Source organism: Bombus flavifrons, chromosome 3 (genome assembly GCF_040668555.2).
Source record: "Bombus flavifrons isolate JBK064 chromosome 3, iyBomFlav1_principal, whole genome shotgun sequence".
Lineage (NCBI taxonomy): Eukaryota > Metazoa > Arthropoda > Insecta > Hymenoptera > Apidae > Bombus > Bombus flavifrons.
The window spans coordinates 11853667-11871272 of NC_138444.1; the positions used below are offsets into that span (position 1 = coordinate 11853667).

The 17606-nt window shown below is 36.2% G+C and overlaps 1 protein-coding gene and 1 long non-coding RNA gene across 7 annotated transcripts in view; both read right to left on the reverse strand.

Moving 5' to 3' along the window:
- LOC138178560 (uncharacterized) overlaps positions 1–17606 on the reverse strand; it is a 93416-nt gene that overhangs the window by 4665 nt on the left and 71145 nt on the right. Inside the window, exon 2 of one of the 6 annotated variants that reach the window (XM_069110538.1) lies at positions 16015–16084. The exons of 3 other annotated variants lie outside the window; for them this stretch is intronic. In XM_069110538.1, the coding sequence (XP_068966639.1) occupies positions 16015–16042 (28 nt within the window). In that variant the 5' untranslated portion in view covers positions 16043–16084. Of the gene's footprint in view, positions 1–4154; positions 4866–7141; positions 7730–16014; positions 16085–17606 lie in introns of those variants that run through there. 2 more of the 6 variants (XM_069110541.1, XM_069110540.1) reach the window with 2 other exon arrangements.
- On the reverse strand, positions 11718–16008 carry LOC138178563 (uncharacterized). The gene is made up of 2 exons (XR_011172743.1): positions 12842–16008; positions 11718–12801 (listed from the first exon to the last, which is right to left on the reverse strand). It is a non-coding gene; the product is annotated as an uncharacterized LOC138178563 (long non-coding RNA).

Sequence of the window (17606 nt, forward strand, 5' to 3'; positions counted from 1 at the left end):
AAGCGTTCGTGATCGATGTTGCACTTTTCGTAATTCATTTCGCAAAACGAGAACAAATTCCTCGCTTCGTAACGTACGGATCTGCCCGACCAACTGATGATACACAGTTGCATTTACACACATTTCGTTTACTGCCTAATAAACCAATAAAACGTACTCTGTTGATAAAAAGTTGTTAAAATAATTATTTAAGTTTAAGTGGAGATTGTATACGAATTGATACGGTGTCAATGATCCTATAAGCACCGAGCATGCGTGAACGATTAAGAGATGCGTAATATACTATTTATAGGGCATATACTTTTTATATGTATCATGGCAACGGGATTCTCCACTGCAATAAGTTTCACAGAAAAAAATATCTTAAAATAGCTTCTAACACTTCAATAAGGTCCTGGAAAATTTTCATTTGCAACAGGCACTTGCAATATTTAAATATTCGACTTTTTAAACGTACCGCGCTTTCCTTTCGAAAGAGGAAGTAACTTCTAAGTTGATTGAAACTTTCGTTGCATGCTATACGCATGACAGAGCTCTTAAATTTTGCAAAGTGACTTTGACTTTAGTTTTCTTTCTCCAATAATTGTACAGTTCCGTATGACAGACGTGTAGGTTAGGTTATACAAAGTTGACTATAGGAATTACACAGAATCAGATCGTTCGTTACAGTAATGGATCAAAGAAACTACGTAGAAAGCAAATAACTAAATCCGTGGTCTACGAAATGCATCGTTAACCTCCATCGATATATTCGCGTGATTAATTGGCAGTTATACATTCTTCCTACAAAGTGAGTCACATTCGCGTTTCCCAATCTAATAATCAACATTTAGTAGGAAGATGAATCTCTATTTCTATGATTTCCGCGAATGACCGTCTGAGTCACACGTAAACGGAAATAATTCCGAAAATAAATTGTTCAATTAGCCGACAGATGGCACCTCCAATACCTTTACAAGCCAACAAGATGGCGGTCATGTACATTAAACAAGTTGAAAAAATATATAATTCGCGCTGACACTTGTTAAATAACTTTATCTCGTTATGAAACGCTAATTAATGGAAAATCTTATTATGATGTGATCGATTGATTGATTGTGGTGCCTCAAAAAATTGAATACTGATTTTGAAAATGCGTGATCCTAACAAATAGACTCTTTGACAAGTGTCAATAGTGTCTAGTACGGTTACGGGAATTAGATGCGGAACTGTCATCAAAAGGTTATTTAATTAAGTCGGGACGGAAAATAAAGAAGACTGATGCTACACGAAGAGACGATTTTACGCTCGAAATGCATCTAAGCTAACTTTCTCCGCAGGGAAAAAACCACCATGGATACACGTTACCTAACCTGTAAAGTCTGCTATGGAGTCGCTGACTCGTGCGCGTCGTCCTCTCCCTTCTCCCACCGGTAAGTTTACTTGCACGTATACATATATACATACATACATACATACATACATACATATATAATGCCCCCCGTTTTCTCGTACATTGTACCTTCTCTCTCTGCTCCTTCGTCATTTTTATACGGTACAGTTATTTGAAACAACATAACTGTCAATACGATCGACATTATTTATGCGAGCGAGCAAATTCAAGTGGAAAAAGGAAGTTCATTGATCATGTGCGGATTATTAAATTAAATTAATATCGAATCTGTTAAAATATAATATGAATCCGATTTAGACGAAAATTAAAACCGTCGAATTTTTATATCTGAATCTTACTCTCAATGTAGCAATAAAAAAGAATTTATGTTTCAAGAAGATTTAATATAAAATTGAAACGGGAGATCATGCATACCAATAAGATTTTCTTCATACTTTGTCTAAAATGAAGATATTTAGAAAAATTTAATTAGATTAAAAATCAGAAATGGCCGGAGAAACGTAAAAAGATTAACGAAGTAAAAGGAAAAATGTAAATGTCTACAATTAGGCTGCTGCAAATTTTTATGCAAGTTCATATTTCTGGGAATGTAATTAAAAGAATGGAAGTTCGGTAGAAAATTGTTTTATCTACCAAATATTATAAAGAGCATTATATATTGGATGTTTTATATATTTTTTCATATTATGTGCATATGCTATAAGTGCATAAAATCCACAGTCTATCTAATAATTCTAACCTATATCGTTTGGATTTTAATTATCATGGATTTCGTCCGGAATAAATCTAGATCGATCATAATGATCGAACAATAATTTCTAGGCCCCAATTTCACTGGATACCATCCAATCCTTACGAGAATTATTTTAAAAACTACGTCACTTCGATGCCGTTACATCTAATCTTACATCACAGTAACATAGTGTTTGGCAATTAAACGAAGCTTTGACCTCGGTCGGAATTAGATCCATTTAAACGCGTCATTCTAAAAAGTTTCTATAAGTGTTGAAATACTTTCGTGAGCCACTGTATGAAGCGTGAATAAGGAAAGGGGCATCGAGGAGCTCCATATTGAACCGTTCAAAGTAGAAAGCGGTCGGTGCACGGGGACGGCCGGGTCAGACACCATTGCTGTCCGCGACTGTTCCCTGCAGGGGCCTTGAAAGGAATGCGCAACTAAAAAGAAATCACCGAGGCACTTTTGCATGCTTATAAATAAATGCGGACGCTGAACCTAAGTATGTACACTACCGTACATAAGTATTTGTATACTTACAAATCATTGCAAATGTATAAAATATATTTTAAATAAAACTATTTAGTCGAATTTTTGCCTCTGATCTTATCTCAAGCATATCACCATATACAATATTAGTAGATATGTATCGATAAACACAATAGTTGATACTAATTAATATAAATAGATAGGTAATAATTGAACGTGTATCAAAATTACTTTTACTGGAACACCTAAATTAAATACTTTAAGTACATATGTCTACTCAATGTCGAAATCTAAGGATGATTGGAATGTGTTTCCAACCATATTCTAAAAGTTTATATAAATTTGTTGCAGTGTCAGCTATTTAATCAAGATAAATATGAAATTTGATTGATACAGATATATACTTCCTTTCGGCTTCAATTTAGCAGGACATTTGATCCCAGTTGTAAGAATGTAATAGTAGAAAAATATTCTTCTATCATAACGTAGAAAATATAACAACAAACATTAATGTTTTAATTGGATTGTATCAAGTATCCAAATACGCATATGCAGAGTAGTGTACATTTCTGGTAGAAAGGCAAAAGAGTATAAGTAAAATTTTTGTCAATCGAATAAGTACACTAATATTTTCTACATTGCTATCTTTTGCTTGTTTTAGTAGTACAAGTAAATTTTCCATGTTTCCTGCTCTTTCAGTTGAAATTTTGATAATGTTTCAAAAACCTAATATCTGATCTCATATTGCACTTTATTATAACGAATAATTATCATACTAATTTATACTGGTATTAAATATTATAATTATTATATTAATAATTCTGATTTATACTCTTGTGCTCGCTAATCAGAGATATATCAGTGATACTTTCTGTCATTTCACCCGTGATACTTATCACTCGCTCCGGCTCGTTTGCGCGTATTGTTCATATTATCACCGCTCACTTTATTTTTTTCACAATGGATCGCGTCTCTGTTCTCTCCGTCGAGACAAAAAATTACGAAATATCGTCCTCGGTACTTTTCCACTTCCTTCGAGATAACGTGATGCAATGTTTGATGAATTGCAGAGATAATAATTAGTCAATAACCATCTTTAATGAATAATCTAAAAATTTTGGTCACTCTGTTTTATCGACAGAGAATATGTTTTATCGGGCCTATTTTTCGCGTTTATGGAGAGCGCGTGATGCATTCATTAAACGTTGATAAATATATTTATAATCGAAATAGGACTTCATTACAGATTACGCTTTCCTCTTAACATTTTGATGCACAAAGTTTCACTTTATTGCTATATAACTGGAAATATTACATTCGTTGCGAATATCTATAACAAGATTTACAAGGAAGTATGTATGTAACTAGTAATTCGACGTAACAGAATTTGATTCGATAGATTTTGTTGAATCACCATATCGTCACATTTAACTCGTTTAATAATAACAAACGACTAACTAAAACGATTGTAGAATGATAAAAAAGAAAGCGATACACCATTTAACAATGTTATAAGTGGACGATGTTGAAACTCACTTTCGAGCTATGTAAAACTGTAACGTCGGCCATGCACTCACTACACTTTCCTACATTCACTACATTCCTTCGAATGACACGGCCAAAGAAAATGGAAAGAAATCCGATAGATTAACGACGTGATTGGTAACAATATGTTCTTAAAACATTTGATAAGTTTAAACAACAAGTTACGATTATCACTAAGAAAATTTGTTTTATGTAAAAATCTACGTGATGTAAAATTGCGAAATTAATCGAACAAAATCCGCAGTTCACATGAGACTTAGTCGATGTCTGGGACTGAACTGTGCATCACGCGTAATCGCGGCATACGTACGACGACAGACCGACGACAACAAAAGTGTTTATCGGGCGTCGCGTGACGTCACGATTGGCCGTGTGTACTACGCGCGGCTCGCGCATGCGCGCACCAACGAACACAGCTTACACACATCTACATACAACGCGCCGTTTGTTCTTGCAGTCGAAGCGTGCACATTTAGCGACGAGAAAGATGCTATCACTTTCTCTTTTTGCGCAAAGGAATCGTATGGAATACATATTTACAAAAGACAAACAAATCGATGATTCCACGAACAAATTCGTTTAACATTTACTTTTTCTTATGCTCTAATATCCGTGTATTTGAAACTCTGTCCTCACTGAAGCAACAACGAGGACCATTTTGACGCCTCTTGTTGCTGCATATCCAACAAAGAGCAAGTTATAAAAATACTTTGTCCACATTGGAGCAACATAATCTGAGGAATAGTTAGGTTTTGTTTCGGCCTCAAGGCTATTTGTTGCCAGCAACATGAATGCATTTGTTACTGACAACAGAAATACCCAGAAACTTGAAAAACATTCGATAACAAGTTGCAACTTTTTCGAGAAACATGGAACAGTAAGAAAAAAGTTTTATTGTTGTTGTTTCAGTGGAGACAGGACTTAAGGTTATGAAATTACGGACGTTGAATTTCAGGCGTTTAAACGGTCATTCGTTCGATGTAATTTTGCACATTTACCGGTAGAGGGTTATTAGCAACGTTGTTCCGGAATACTAGTCGTTTTGTTTTTGTTCGAACACATCGGCAAGCACTTAACTGAAGATACCCTGTACGATAGTGAACAGGTAGCGGTGCGAGTGCATACATAAACACGTATGCGCGCGAATCACGAGTAAAAGATTCCTGGCGGAGCTCGTTAATTGCGCCAACGCAAGTACTTTTACTCGGCTCGAATAATGAAACAAGCGAGTTTCTTTTTTCGAGGCATCCACACCGTCGTGCACGTCACCCGTCAGCGCCCCTTTGAATTTCATTCGAATTAATGCGTTTCTTTTAAATCGGACCTTGTGCTTTATCTCACCGCGTGCGCGTATCTTTGATAATACCACGGAAAAAGAGAGATAACCACCACTCGGGAGCCATAGATTTTACATTCGACATTCTCATGACTTAATAATACATCATAAAAATATCGAATGATGAAATTTAATATGACCGTCACAGTGGTCATCGGTGGTCTACGTTTTACTAAATTTTCTTAGAATGAGTAAAATAAAATAAATTATATGGACTATGACTAAAATGAGTTAAGTAACATTGTCAGAAAAAATGCACAATTGCAACAGAATATTTTATATTTTATAATACTCTTGAAAAAATTAAAGCGATAAAATTAAAAAATATATAAAATTTGCATGATAGACAATGTGCTAATTATTCGAACAGGTTGAAATATTGTCCGATTGGATCTAAACAGTGTTTGAGGAAAATAAAGATTATTTTAGTTTTGTGTAAACGTAGTTAGCGATTCCGAGAGGAGTTGAACATCAAGGAAGTGGATGTCACGATACTCTTTGTGAGGAAAGATATGTTCTCGAGATAACGTTGCTCGAGAAACAAAGATTCTTTAAGATTCAAGCTGATAGAGCCACGACTCGTAGAAGGCTCGTTTCCATGAAGGACGCGGTACCGTTTCCTCAAGCCCGTTAGACCTTTTTCAACCATTTCTCTGCACTCTTTTCCTGTAGTTACTGTCTTTCCTTTTTTCTTTTTTTTTTTTTTTTCTTAAGCAAAAAACATCTTTTATACGACAAAATCATGCAAAACGTAATTTTTGTGGTTAACAAATTCATGTAAAAATATCATCGTTAAGGTTATGTGAATTTTTCGTAATTTAACAAATTTCTTCGAAAGTTCTACGGATTTAAATTATATAAAAAGATGGCGTTGAAATTGCACCAGCCAATTGTTAAATAGGCCGTGACCATTCGGACGACTTTCTCTCGTAGCCACAATGAGCGAAGACATCGGAGAAAAAAAACTGCTAGTATTTAGAATAGTCCCTGTTAGTAACCGTAAACGAAAGTGTTGCGACCTATCGTAATGATGTCCCGACTAGAGCGACATCACCGAGAAACCTAACACAAAACCGAGATTTCTGAAAAAAAGTAATGTCACTTAAGATAACCTCATAATAGTCCATTTATTCGTTTAGGATTCTATGCTACTCAGCCATGATCGATTAGTTTCGATCGTTTCGAATTTATTCGAACATATATTTACAATTGAACCGGAGACGTTTTAATATATCGATAGCGTAACGACGATTTTCATATTTATGGGGAGTTCATAAAGGTAAACGGAAGTAGAGAACGTGATTTCATATTTAATGCGATTGGATCAACTGGTTATAAAGAATTATTTTAAGTAGACTAGTATAAATTCATGTAATTCCTATAAATCGTAAAAGAAAGTCTAACAGCGACCAATTAGGTTGCTAGTTTGCTAGAGGAGGACCCACTTTCTCGTGAACTAGATATACATACCAAGGACTCGGCGATGACACAAATTTAAAAAATGCGCATATTGATGCTTTTCGATGATTACGAAACTAAATTAAAGTAACGGATGCAGAAAATGAAATATGGAGAGCTTGAAACGTATTATTACAATTATTACATATTGTAGAATATATGAGATAGAGCAAGCTAGTCTTACGTAAAATCAAATCGACCCAGTGACGTGTTTGTTAAGTTTAAGAGCCATGAGCGGCGATTAAACGACCTTGGTTTCTTCCAAGTCTTCGTTGTGTATCGTTCCACGAATGTCGCTTGAAACAAATATTTCTATATTTCTCTTCCTTTTTTCTTTTTTTTTTTTTTTTTGTGGTAGAGAAATATGCACACACTTTTGTTAATCGTTCGCACGAGTGAAATAAAGCGATATAAAAATCTCGATAATTCACTTGCAAGTAAATTGTTTCCATATTTACGCTGTTTTTCTGTTTTTCGTGTATTTTTTTCACGCACAGTTTCGTCGGAACAGCCACAACAAAAACCGCATTCACTTTCGATATTACAAGAACACGTTCCGGCATATTATCCCAATAGTATTTAAAAAATAAAACGAGAAAAAAGAGCACGACGCAACAGGTTGAAAAATTCAACGGATGGAAAAAAGCTCCGACGCGAAATTTTGGCGAATTTTCTATCCGACGTGCACGAACACGCAAGCATCTGGAAACGAATCGGTAACACGGAAGCGAGGAATGCACGAAAAGAATGTCACCCTTCACTTTCTCCGAATCACTGATTTCACACAACACACCCTGGATTCGGCGAATACGAGAGCGAGGACAAATCGACAGGCAAAATACGCTGTCTGGAGCTCCCTCTAATCGATCACCTCCCTTTCGTTATTACTTCAACAAGTCATACATAGATATCGCATTATCAATGACAGACCGATCGCTACGGAGGTTTGCGTCACTGTTTTAAATTTAACTCTTTGCGGTCGGCATATCTTTTTGGTGGCATTATCAATTGGTTAAAGCAGTAAATATTTATAATTTGCAGGCAAATTTTAAATGCCACCATTGTAGTGACATCTGATCGCAAAAAGGCTGATTTTTATATCGTCGTTATTTACTTTTGTTAAAATGACGGCAGAATTATCGCCGTTTATATATTGTTATGTTATGTATGAATAAAACCTCGCGTAATAATAAATTCATTTATATCGAGGGGAAAAATAATTGCACAACTATTATGTAATGTACAAAAGAGTATTATGATGGCTATTACACGCGCTTATTGCGACATCACGCGGAATGTCGTTTCTGCGAGCGATTCGTCCCTATACTAATCTTAACCCTATCTACTTGTCTATGTACACTGTATACACTACATATATATTGATGCTACGCAGATACGCTAACCCTTTAACCTAACATCTTTAGGTCCGATCAAACTATCAAACCGATCCTCCGAACGGTCTTAGCATTTCTTGCCCGCCGAAGCCGGCCTGTGCCGTAACTTTGCGAATCTCGCTTGGAACGCGGTGAAGCACGTCGACTTGTACGCGGCGCAATATTCAGGCGGCCTCGAATTTCACGTAGTAGGGAACATTAACGACCGTAAGCTTACTTTGTTGCCCGCAGCCTGCCGCGCGCCATAAAGCCACATCAATACACGGCAATCACGCTAAGAGCAGATGTTATCCCCACCACCGCCACCCTACCACTTTTCTAGACTCGAGCCAGAGATCGGTCGGTAAAGTGGTGGGGACGGATCGGCTCGTGTCGCCGATACTCGGCTATCACACAAGCCTCCTTGTGTATCCACTACGATTCAGGATCGTGTCAGTAAACGCGTGCTTCCTATACGATTGTTGTTTATTTTATCCTTCTCTATCGATGACGATCGATTTTATCGATCGTGTCATTTTATATAGCGAAAATGATACACTTAAATAAAGAATGAATTCTATTATGTGTTCTAATATTACCATCGTATTGATCAAGATCGATATCTAATTCCAATTGAAGGATATAACTATTAAATGATTAAATCAAATCAACTGATATTAAATACATTCGCATTCGACGTATAACAATAGTTGTATTAGTCAAATTTTGCTGAAAATCTCATCTTAGTATAAAATACTGTTCACCTTACTCATGTCAGGAAAGTGCAAATCCAAAAATAGGCACGTCTGAATGTATCACAATCAATCAATTTACGTTAGCAATAAATATAACCACAAATAGGTTTAACTACCCTTCCACGTCACGATTATCAATAAGTATAGCAGGACGATTTAATGAGTCTCTCATGGGAGGTGCACCAACGAGAGCTACGGCCCTGACACGTGCCTCGTGCCACATACGACAATATGCACGTATACGCCGACTGTGTGTTAGTTTCTGACAGCCTCTCGTTGGTGGGAGAGATGTGATATCGGTAGTGGGGAGAGAATCGAGTGTGTATTGATAGAGGGTGAGGACAGCCGTAGCTTCGGTGTAGGTAGACGCGTGACGTCACGCGTTCCACCAGCTGGTTAGGAGACGCGCCACTCTCCTTGTTGCCATGCCCGTGTTTTTGCTGTGATAACACAAGAAGAGGGGAAGGGGCCCGTGTGTACTTGCGGGACCTATGAACTTTTGAAGCACGAAGCGGCGTCATTCGAAGGTGCAAGTGTATACTGAAACTTTGCGTTTATCCCAAGAATCTTTACTCATTATTTTAAATTACCGATGGATTATTAACTGAATAAGAGTCTTTATAATTAAGAATTATCGATAATAAAAATTGGAGAATATATCTGATATTCTTCTAAATTGATTTGTCAGACTTCAATTTGATCGATTATCCATTGGTAGCTTCTTGTAAACGAGACGTATCTATAATTAAGTGCACTCAAGCCGATTAAAGCGCTTCTGTTGCGTTTAATTAATACGTGACTCGCTGTTCGATCTTTATGTATCCCAGTAGATTATCATATTATTCGACACGACGATATCGAAGACCAGAATTTGTCTTAATTTTAACTATGGACGGAGAAAATGTTTGTCACTATTGAGATTACTCCGGGCATAATCATTCTCTATTTCTAGCTGAGCGTCCTCGCGGATGCGTCAGAGAAACCCATCTGGTTCGCTTATTCTCGATCACGATTATTCCAATCTCGAGAGTCGCACTTTTCGGATATTATTCATCATCCTTGACAATTTTCTTCCCATCACTCCTTGTAGTGATACCATATATACTGTATCTTATGACGATATTCGAATTATTCGTTCATTAAATACATACGTAAAATCACTATTAAAGATATAGACATTGAGATCTAACTTAACAAATAACGCTTGAAATTGTCGTACAACTTGCAGGCCTTTACGCGAGCCCCTCGTAACCTGAGGAAATAGAAAACACCTGGTAGATATCCGATCCCGACGCTCTTCGTTGCAGATGAGGGCCGTTTTCGATCAGCGTAAATCGATTTAGTCGTCTCCATGAAAACAATGCTTCCTAATCTTTCGTTGATTCTTGGCTCGACAAAATAAGTTGACGCGATTACCATGTAAAAATTTTAGGTTATGTGTTTCGAGCTAGTATATATTTTTATGTTATGTGTATGATAACAATTTCAACACGGTTAATATAAATATATATAATACGAAATTGTAGTAGAAATTTTTATAATACTTATATTACATATATTAAATCATATAACATATATTAAATCCTAGAACATAGAGACAGATATCTATGAAAATTATTTGCTCGTATGTAGGAATCCAGTAAATGTGTTAATAAATAAATTTACGTTCCCATTTCGAATTGTGAAATTTTGTGATACGTCAGTGTAAGATACAAATAAAATTCTTGATAAAACGATTTTCAGAAAAAGAATTGACCTGTTTTAATGTGAAACGCTTGGAAGACACACACGACATTAATGACGTTAACGCGCGTAGGATTTCCCTGAAGGCGCGTATCGCGTATATAAGCGTGACGTAATGCAGACATTAATAATTATTGTGGCATAATGATTGTGACGCGCGTGACCGCCACCAACGGCAGTGGTATTTATGCCCACGCCGATGGAAAGTAACGCGTGCCTAAGGGAATTCATAAAATCGAGCGAAGCGACACAGCGGCCGATCTTTGAATGCCTACACTTTTGGATTCCTTTGAATTTCTACCATTGTGAGCGATGCTTAGCATTCTAAAGATGTCACATGGTTCGGTGATCCCCGAGACTCGGAATCATCAATAGCTCAAGTATGTTACTTGTTTCTTCGCTCGTATGCATCTGCGGCTTTAAGCCGAATATATACACCACAAATATAGCTTTGCAAACTATTGGCATGTTTGAGATGTTATCGTATAAAAGAAAACCATACAGCGCCCTCTAGTTATTATAATGAAGTATTTTTAAAGAAATTGTACAAAGAAATATTTGTAGTAAATTAGTCTTCTTCGTAACCTAACCTAAATTAAATTCTAATTCATCGTTTTAATCGAGCTCCTGACGATGCATATATGTTGAAAATCTTAGTGGTGTAAGTATAAGAATATCTATTATTCCTGGTTTACAATTCCTTAAAAGGTACTACTCTTTTAGTTGATAAACAATCAAGATGTTATCTCATTGTGTGCACAACATGTTTTTCTCATACACAAAGGATATATATTAAGCTTTTTGCAGTAATGAAATATGAAAAATATCAGGCGACTGATTTATATAATGATTGTACAATATTCATAGTTTCAAAATAACGATCACCACGTCTTAGTAACTAGCATCTTTTTATTCTTGTCAAAAACTATGATACATTATAAAAAAGGGTGACAAATTGATAACGAAGTTCAGGTAGTGTATTATATGATTGGTTAATTGACAGAAATTACGCGCGACAATGATTGTGTGTGGACCAGCGGCTCGCGGAAGGTCAGTGACAGAAAAACGAGATCACAGTTTCTGGGGGCGAAGCCCAGTCATCGCCCTCCCGAAATTTCGATTGGCGTCGCGCCCGCAGCGCCACCTGGGCGCTAGTCCGCTACTCGTCTCGGCTCGAAACTCATTCCAGAAGTGAACGAACGGATGCGCGTACGCACGGTTCCTCTATTATACATTTCCATCGTAAAGGTGCGTTTAGGTACCGGCTATTAACCCCTTTTTACAGGCCAATGCGATTACAAGCGGTTCGAATAAAAGGAAAAATCTCACATACGTTTTCGCTAATTCGTTAAAACACCGTTACCATAATATAAATAATCTCCTTTTTTTTCGAGTAGTATAACATATAGAGGCTACAAAAAGCATTGACACGCTATAGTATATTTATTATATCATTCGCATACTAATTAATTAAATTCAAATATATTAAACTTTATATCATTTAATAATATATACTTTCATATGACTACGAAAAAATATTATGAAAACGAAATGTAGAATCTGATATGTAGCAATACTTATTCTAGTCATTATACGATAGAGAGAACGATAATTACTTCAAGTTCATAAAAATCCACGTTACAAGCGGAGAGAAATCGAGAAGTAAACGTTAATTATACCTAAAGTTCACGGAAAGATTAAGTTGCCATTACACCCTTTAATAAGCTTTGTCACGCACCAAGCTGCGAAAGCCACAACCTACGGCGATATCTGACCAGTATACACTTGAAAACGAAACATTCTTGCTATGAATACTTTGTACAGGGCGCTATTAAAAAACGAATTGATGGTATAATACTTACCGAGAGAACAGTGAAAGATATTTAATTAATGGTAAATATGTTGATTCTTCCAATATTATATCAAGTTTTGTATTTCCCATATTTTTCACTTAAGACAATATTTAGATCAAACTTTCGATACGAAATAGATAAAGGTTAAGTCCTCAACTACCTGACTTGAATCCTCTAGATTTCTTTTTATAGCGTCACTTAAAGACTGTAATCGATTCATTGCTGATAAATTTACTATAAAAATCTAAACAAAACTTGACATAACTAGCATTTACATTGATTAGACATCTTTCTTTTTACTTCTCTCAGTGAGTACTGTCAGTTCACAAAGTCTGGCTCCATTTTTTATAACACTTTGTATATTGACGACTATTCAATATGAAATTCGTACTTTCTTCTGAAACATATATTTTTATCTTTTTTGTTTCCCAATTAAAATTAACCTATACATATAATAAGTCTCCATATTTATATGATACGTGTATTGTTGAACGAAGATGCGGTTCAATTTACACACAAGACCGATAAGTGAGGCGGCACGCGTTCAACGTCTTATTGAATCGAATTCAAGCTGCGCGGTGCGTGACTGTCGGCCACCGATTACGCGCACATGTCGGTCCGACCTAAACGCACCTTAATAACACATTCACCGCTCCGCTATTTTCGTCCACGGATTCACCATAGAATGAGATCAGTGCGCTAAATTTACTACGGATCCCTCTCTTTGCGCGCTGGAATGTTATCCTCCCCCCCCTCTCTCTCTCTCTCTCTCTCCCTCTCTCTCTCTCTCTCTCTCTCTCTCTCTCTCTCTCTCTCTCTCTCTCTGTGCTATGCTCGCTGGATGTTGCGCGGCTTTCATAGACTCGTTTTAAATCGCTGTAACCGTCCTCACTGCCGTGGAAACCAACCCATCAGGGCTGTATCCAGTATAGCATATGTATAGTATATGTAGTATACGATCACCCTTCAGTTCGTAAAAGGAACTTTATGAGAAGGATCCTTTTTCATCGTGTATCGTTTCCGACGTGTTTGAAGATAAATTGTAATTTTAACTCATATTTGCAAGCATATATGTATACACGAAACGACTGGTTCATCGCGTATTATGTATATCGCGTGCAACGAGTTATGGGAAACGCGTTTGCTTGCCAACAACGTATTTATTAGCGGGTCGCGCTGTCTAGTGACATTTCGATGATACAATTGATCGAACTGATTTCACAATTCGCGATGGTCTTCGCGAAAACTCGTATGTTATATAAAACAGTTTTAAATTCCAGTAACATTATAATGTGACACGACATGACTGTCACCATTATGTTGGTCAAATTTGGGACCAGTTTGAAAATGTATATAGAAGTTACGAAACACTTGTTACATCACGTATGTAGTTAAAAATCACTATACAATACGAAGAGCCATTTTAAACATATATGTAACAGTTATTAAAGATGATTCCACTGAATATTAAAGTTTATTAATATAATGAGCAATTTTGATTGTTTAAATATATACACCAAATATCTTGTGGTTTCTGTATACATTTTTCGACTTATCTTAATTTTTAGCGACATAACTATAATTGTGTCTCATTATAACGCTACCAAAATGTTTAAATATTCATAACTTTCCGCCATATTAAATTTTAAGTTCATTACCGACTTTATCGACTATGCACTGGTAAATGTCTAAACGCCGAAAAGCATGGATGATTTTAAACGAAGGCGTCTAAAAATGAGAGGCAACTTCCTCGGGGGAAAAGAGTCTGTATATACACGCGTATGTGTTTACTAGTTGCCTGAAAAAGATGCTCGTCCGCGGTGCGTTAAATACGCGCACGTGCGGGTCTAACGAATTCAGTGTGCGTGCGGTTAAGTGTGTATCGCCAGTGCGTTTGCATGGATAAGGCTCGGTAACTGCGCTTACAAAAACAAGACAGGATCTACGACACGTTCCATCCAAGACACGAGACCTAAGAAGAAAGACACGTATAGGGTTATTTTTACTCTTTTCCACTAAGAACAGACGAGAGCTACCGGTTGGTTATTTTTCAAGAGGAGAATTTATATTATCGACTGACTGCTTAGACGAGCATGACTGAATCGCTAACTATTTACATGGAATTCACGTTGAAAAGTGCTACATGATATGACGAAACGCAACGTAGAGAGTATAGGGACTTTTTCAAAGATCATAAAGGGGGTTATATGTACTATATGTATGTACATGTGAGAAGCGTGCCTTGAGTAATCGAATTGGCCGGTAAAAAGAAATAAAGCTTCCTCTTTTTCTCGTGCACGTCTGTTTTGTAGCAGGCTGTGTACGTGCGCCTCGTTCTATTATACGTTTCGCTTGTGTACGTGAGTTCGAAATAACTGGACGGATTGTATGTTGCAACCGCATCGTGTTCAAATAACAAAGGAAGAAACGCGCGAGAAAGTGCGTACCTTTTTTTACAACGATAGAAAGAAAAATAACCATCGAAGTATAAAACGTTCAATCGCCGCCATGTTTCTTTTTCGCGCTTTTTCTTTTCGTAAAGAGTATACACCTAAAGATGGTGTATCTACTTGAAAAATATTTCGACGGGATTCAATGAATCGAAAAATCGCGTGAAATATTCTGTTAAAAAAGGGGGAAAGAAAAGTTAGGAATAATATTCCGAGAAAATTGTTTGAACCTTGATAAAATGGTTAGCTGCAAACGATCGTTTCGGTTGATCTGTTGCATTTCGAAGGCCTCTCGCGAATATACCTTCGTCGAATGTAATTTCCTGCGAATTCGATTGCGAATTAACCGATATTGCTTTTCGACTGTAACTTACGGTCGCGGATGCACATTCGAAGAATCGATTAATCTTCACGAATGTTTCATAGCAGTGAATTCTACCGTGTTTTAACGACGACCACTCTTTTGTTTAATTAAAATCATTAAAAATATACGATAAAAAATCAATAAGAATAAAAATATAAAATCAAATAAAAAAAAATTAACTTGGCGTAGTGAAGAAAACATTTGATTGCAATCGGCCCAAGATGATCAGTTCAAATCTTCGTTAAATCAAACATTGCTTTTTTAGAATTATTTTAATAAATTTTGTGATGTTAAGATATTAAATTACCTGCTTGTAATTTACAGAATAATGTTAGAATAGGGGTGTATATTATTTCTTCGTAGAATGGGTTCAGGGAATAAAATGTTCTTTGCAACAATCGTGCGGAGTACCGGGAAGCCAGTCGATGGTGGAATCGTGCCAACTAATCCACTCCTTGACGATTTTATTCAAAGGGGTTAGAAACAATGACGGCAAAACGTTTCACGCAATCGCGATACCTTTACCAACCAGTTGTTTTTTCGTCATTCCACCTGATTACAACCATTATTCACGTTGATGATTGAATTCCTAAACAGAAAATTGTTGCTTCTCATTATTCCCTAATTTAAATTTTCATTTTTAGTTACTACTAATTTAAGAATTTCTACCTCTTATTACTACTAATTTAGATTTCCCAAAGAATTCATGATTTAAAAAAGTCAAATAATTTAGAAATATTAATTTTAAATTTAAATTAAGATCAATTAGAGGATAATTATTCGTGTCATACCTATTGTAGGCAATGTTTCTTTTTCACGTCATTAACTGAAATTTGCCAAACATTTACCAAAAATATACAATAAAAGCAAGATTAAAAAGTCAAACTAACCATGCCTTTAAATCAATATGGCGTATAGAATATCGACTCAACAACAATTACTCGTGTCATCTGCATTTTATGTAATTTTATGTAAACACTACATAATATGTTTTGTCTTAAGTTAGAATCACAGTAGCGACATATGAAAATGGGGGGGGGGGGGGGGCGACAAAGATCCGCGGAGGGAATTTCGGCGTTGTTATCTTTGACAAGAGTCGCGGAAGTGCACGTTTCGCCTCGCGTTACGACAATTATGGTTAATTGGATTATTTTTCACGCGACCCTGGGAAGCTTTGCCCGATGTTCGAACTTGGTTGCCACTCAAAGAGATTCAGTACCGAGAAAACCCGATACTGACATAAAAAAGGGAAAACGTCACCTCAATTTTATATACTATTAGTAAGAAGTTTACCTAACCTCACCAACGTCCGTTGACAAAGCAACGAACTTCGAACATCGTAGAAAACATTCGTTTCAATTTTCAACGTTACAAGAGGAGATTCGTAAAAATGGAATTAACTTTAAGGAGACAGCTTGTACACACATAAATACAAGTCGTATTATGTTTTAAACGCACATTATTACTTGCAAGTATGTAATAAGGCTGGAAGCAAAGTTTCTAATAATAAGCCTTGTATAAATAAGTATACGTAATGTACTTTTCATCTTCTTTACTATAGAATACTCTTATATTTATATTAAGTAGCTATCAATGATAATAGGTGCAGTTGCTTATTTCCTACTAGGAAAGTTATGGCGTTATGTTATATTGGTTTAATAAGTAAAAAGCGGATATATATATATATACATATTATTATGTCACATATGTAGGCCTCGAGTGCTAACTTAAGAAAAGACTCAAAAAAATTCCTCCACTTATAGACCTATCTTAATCTTATTTTTATGTTCTAATTTTATACATTTGTTAACATTTCTAGGTTTGCACGTTGTCATACACATTCTTTATTTTTATACCGTACTTTGTATAGCATATCTTATAAATATTTGCTTATGAACCGATTATGTTTCATGCGTTCAATAAAAAAAGGTACTTATATGCAACTAGGTACTATGGTTATGTATACGTCTAATAGATAACAAATCACGCGATAATCTCGCGTCGAGTGATTTTCAGCGTGACAGTAGTGAAGCTACGTTGATACTGGCTAGCGTCCAGCTTCGTAACAATCGCCTTGACGACAACTTTCTAGAATCTCTGACGGGACACAA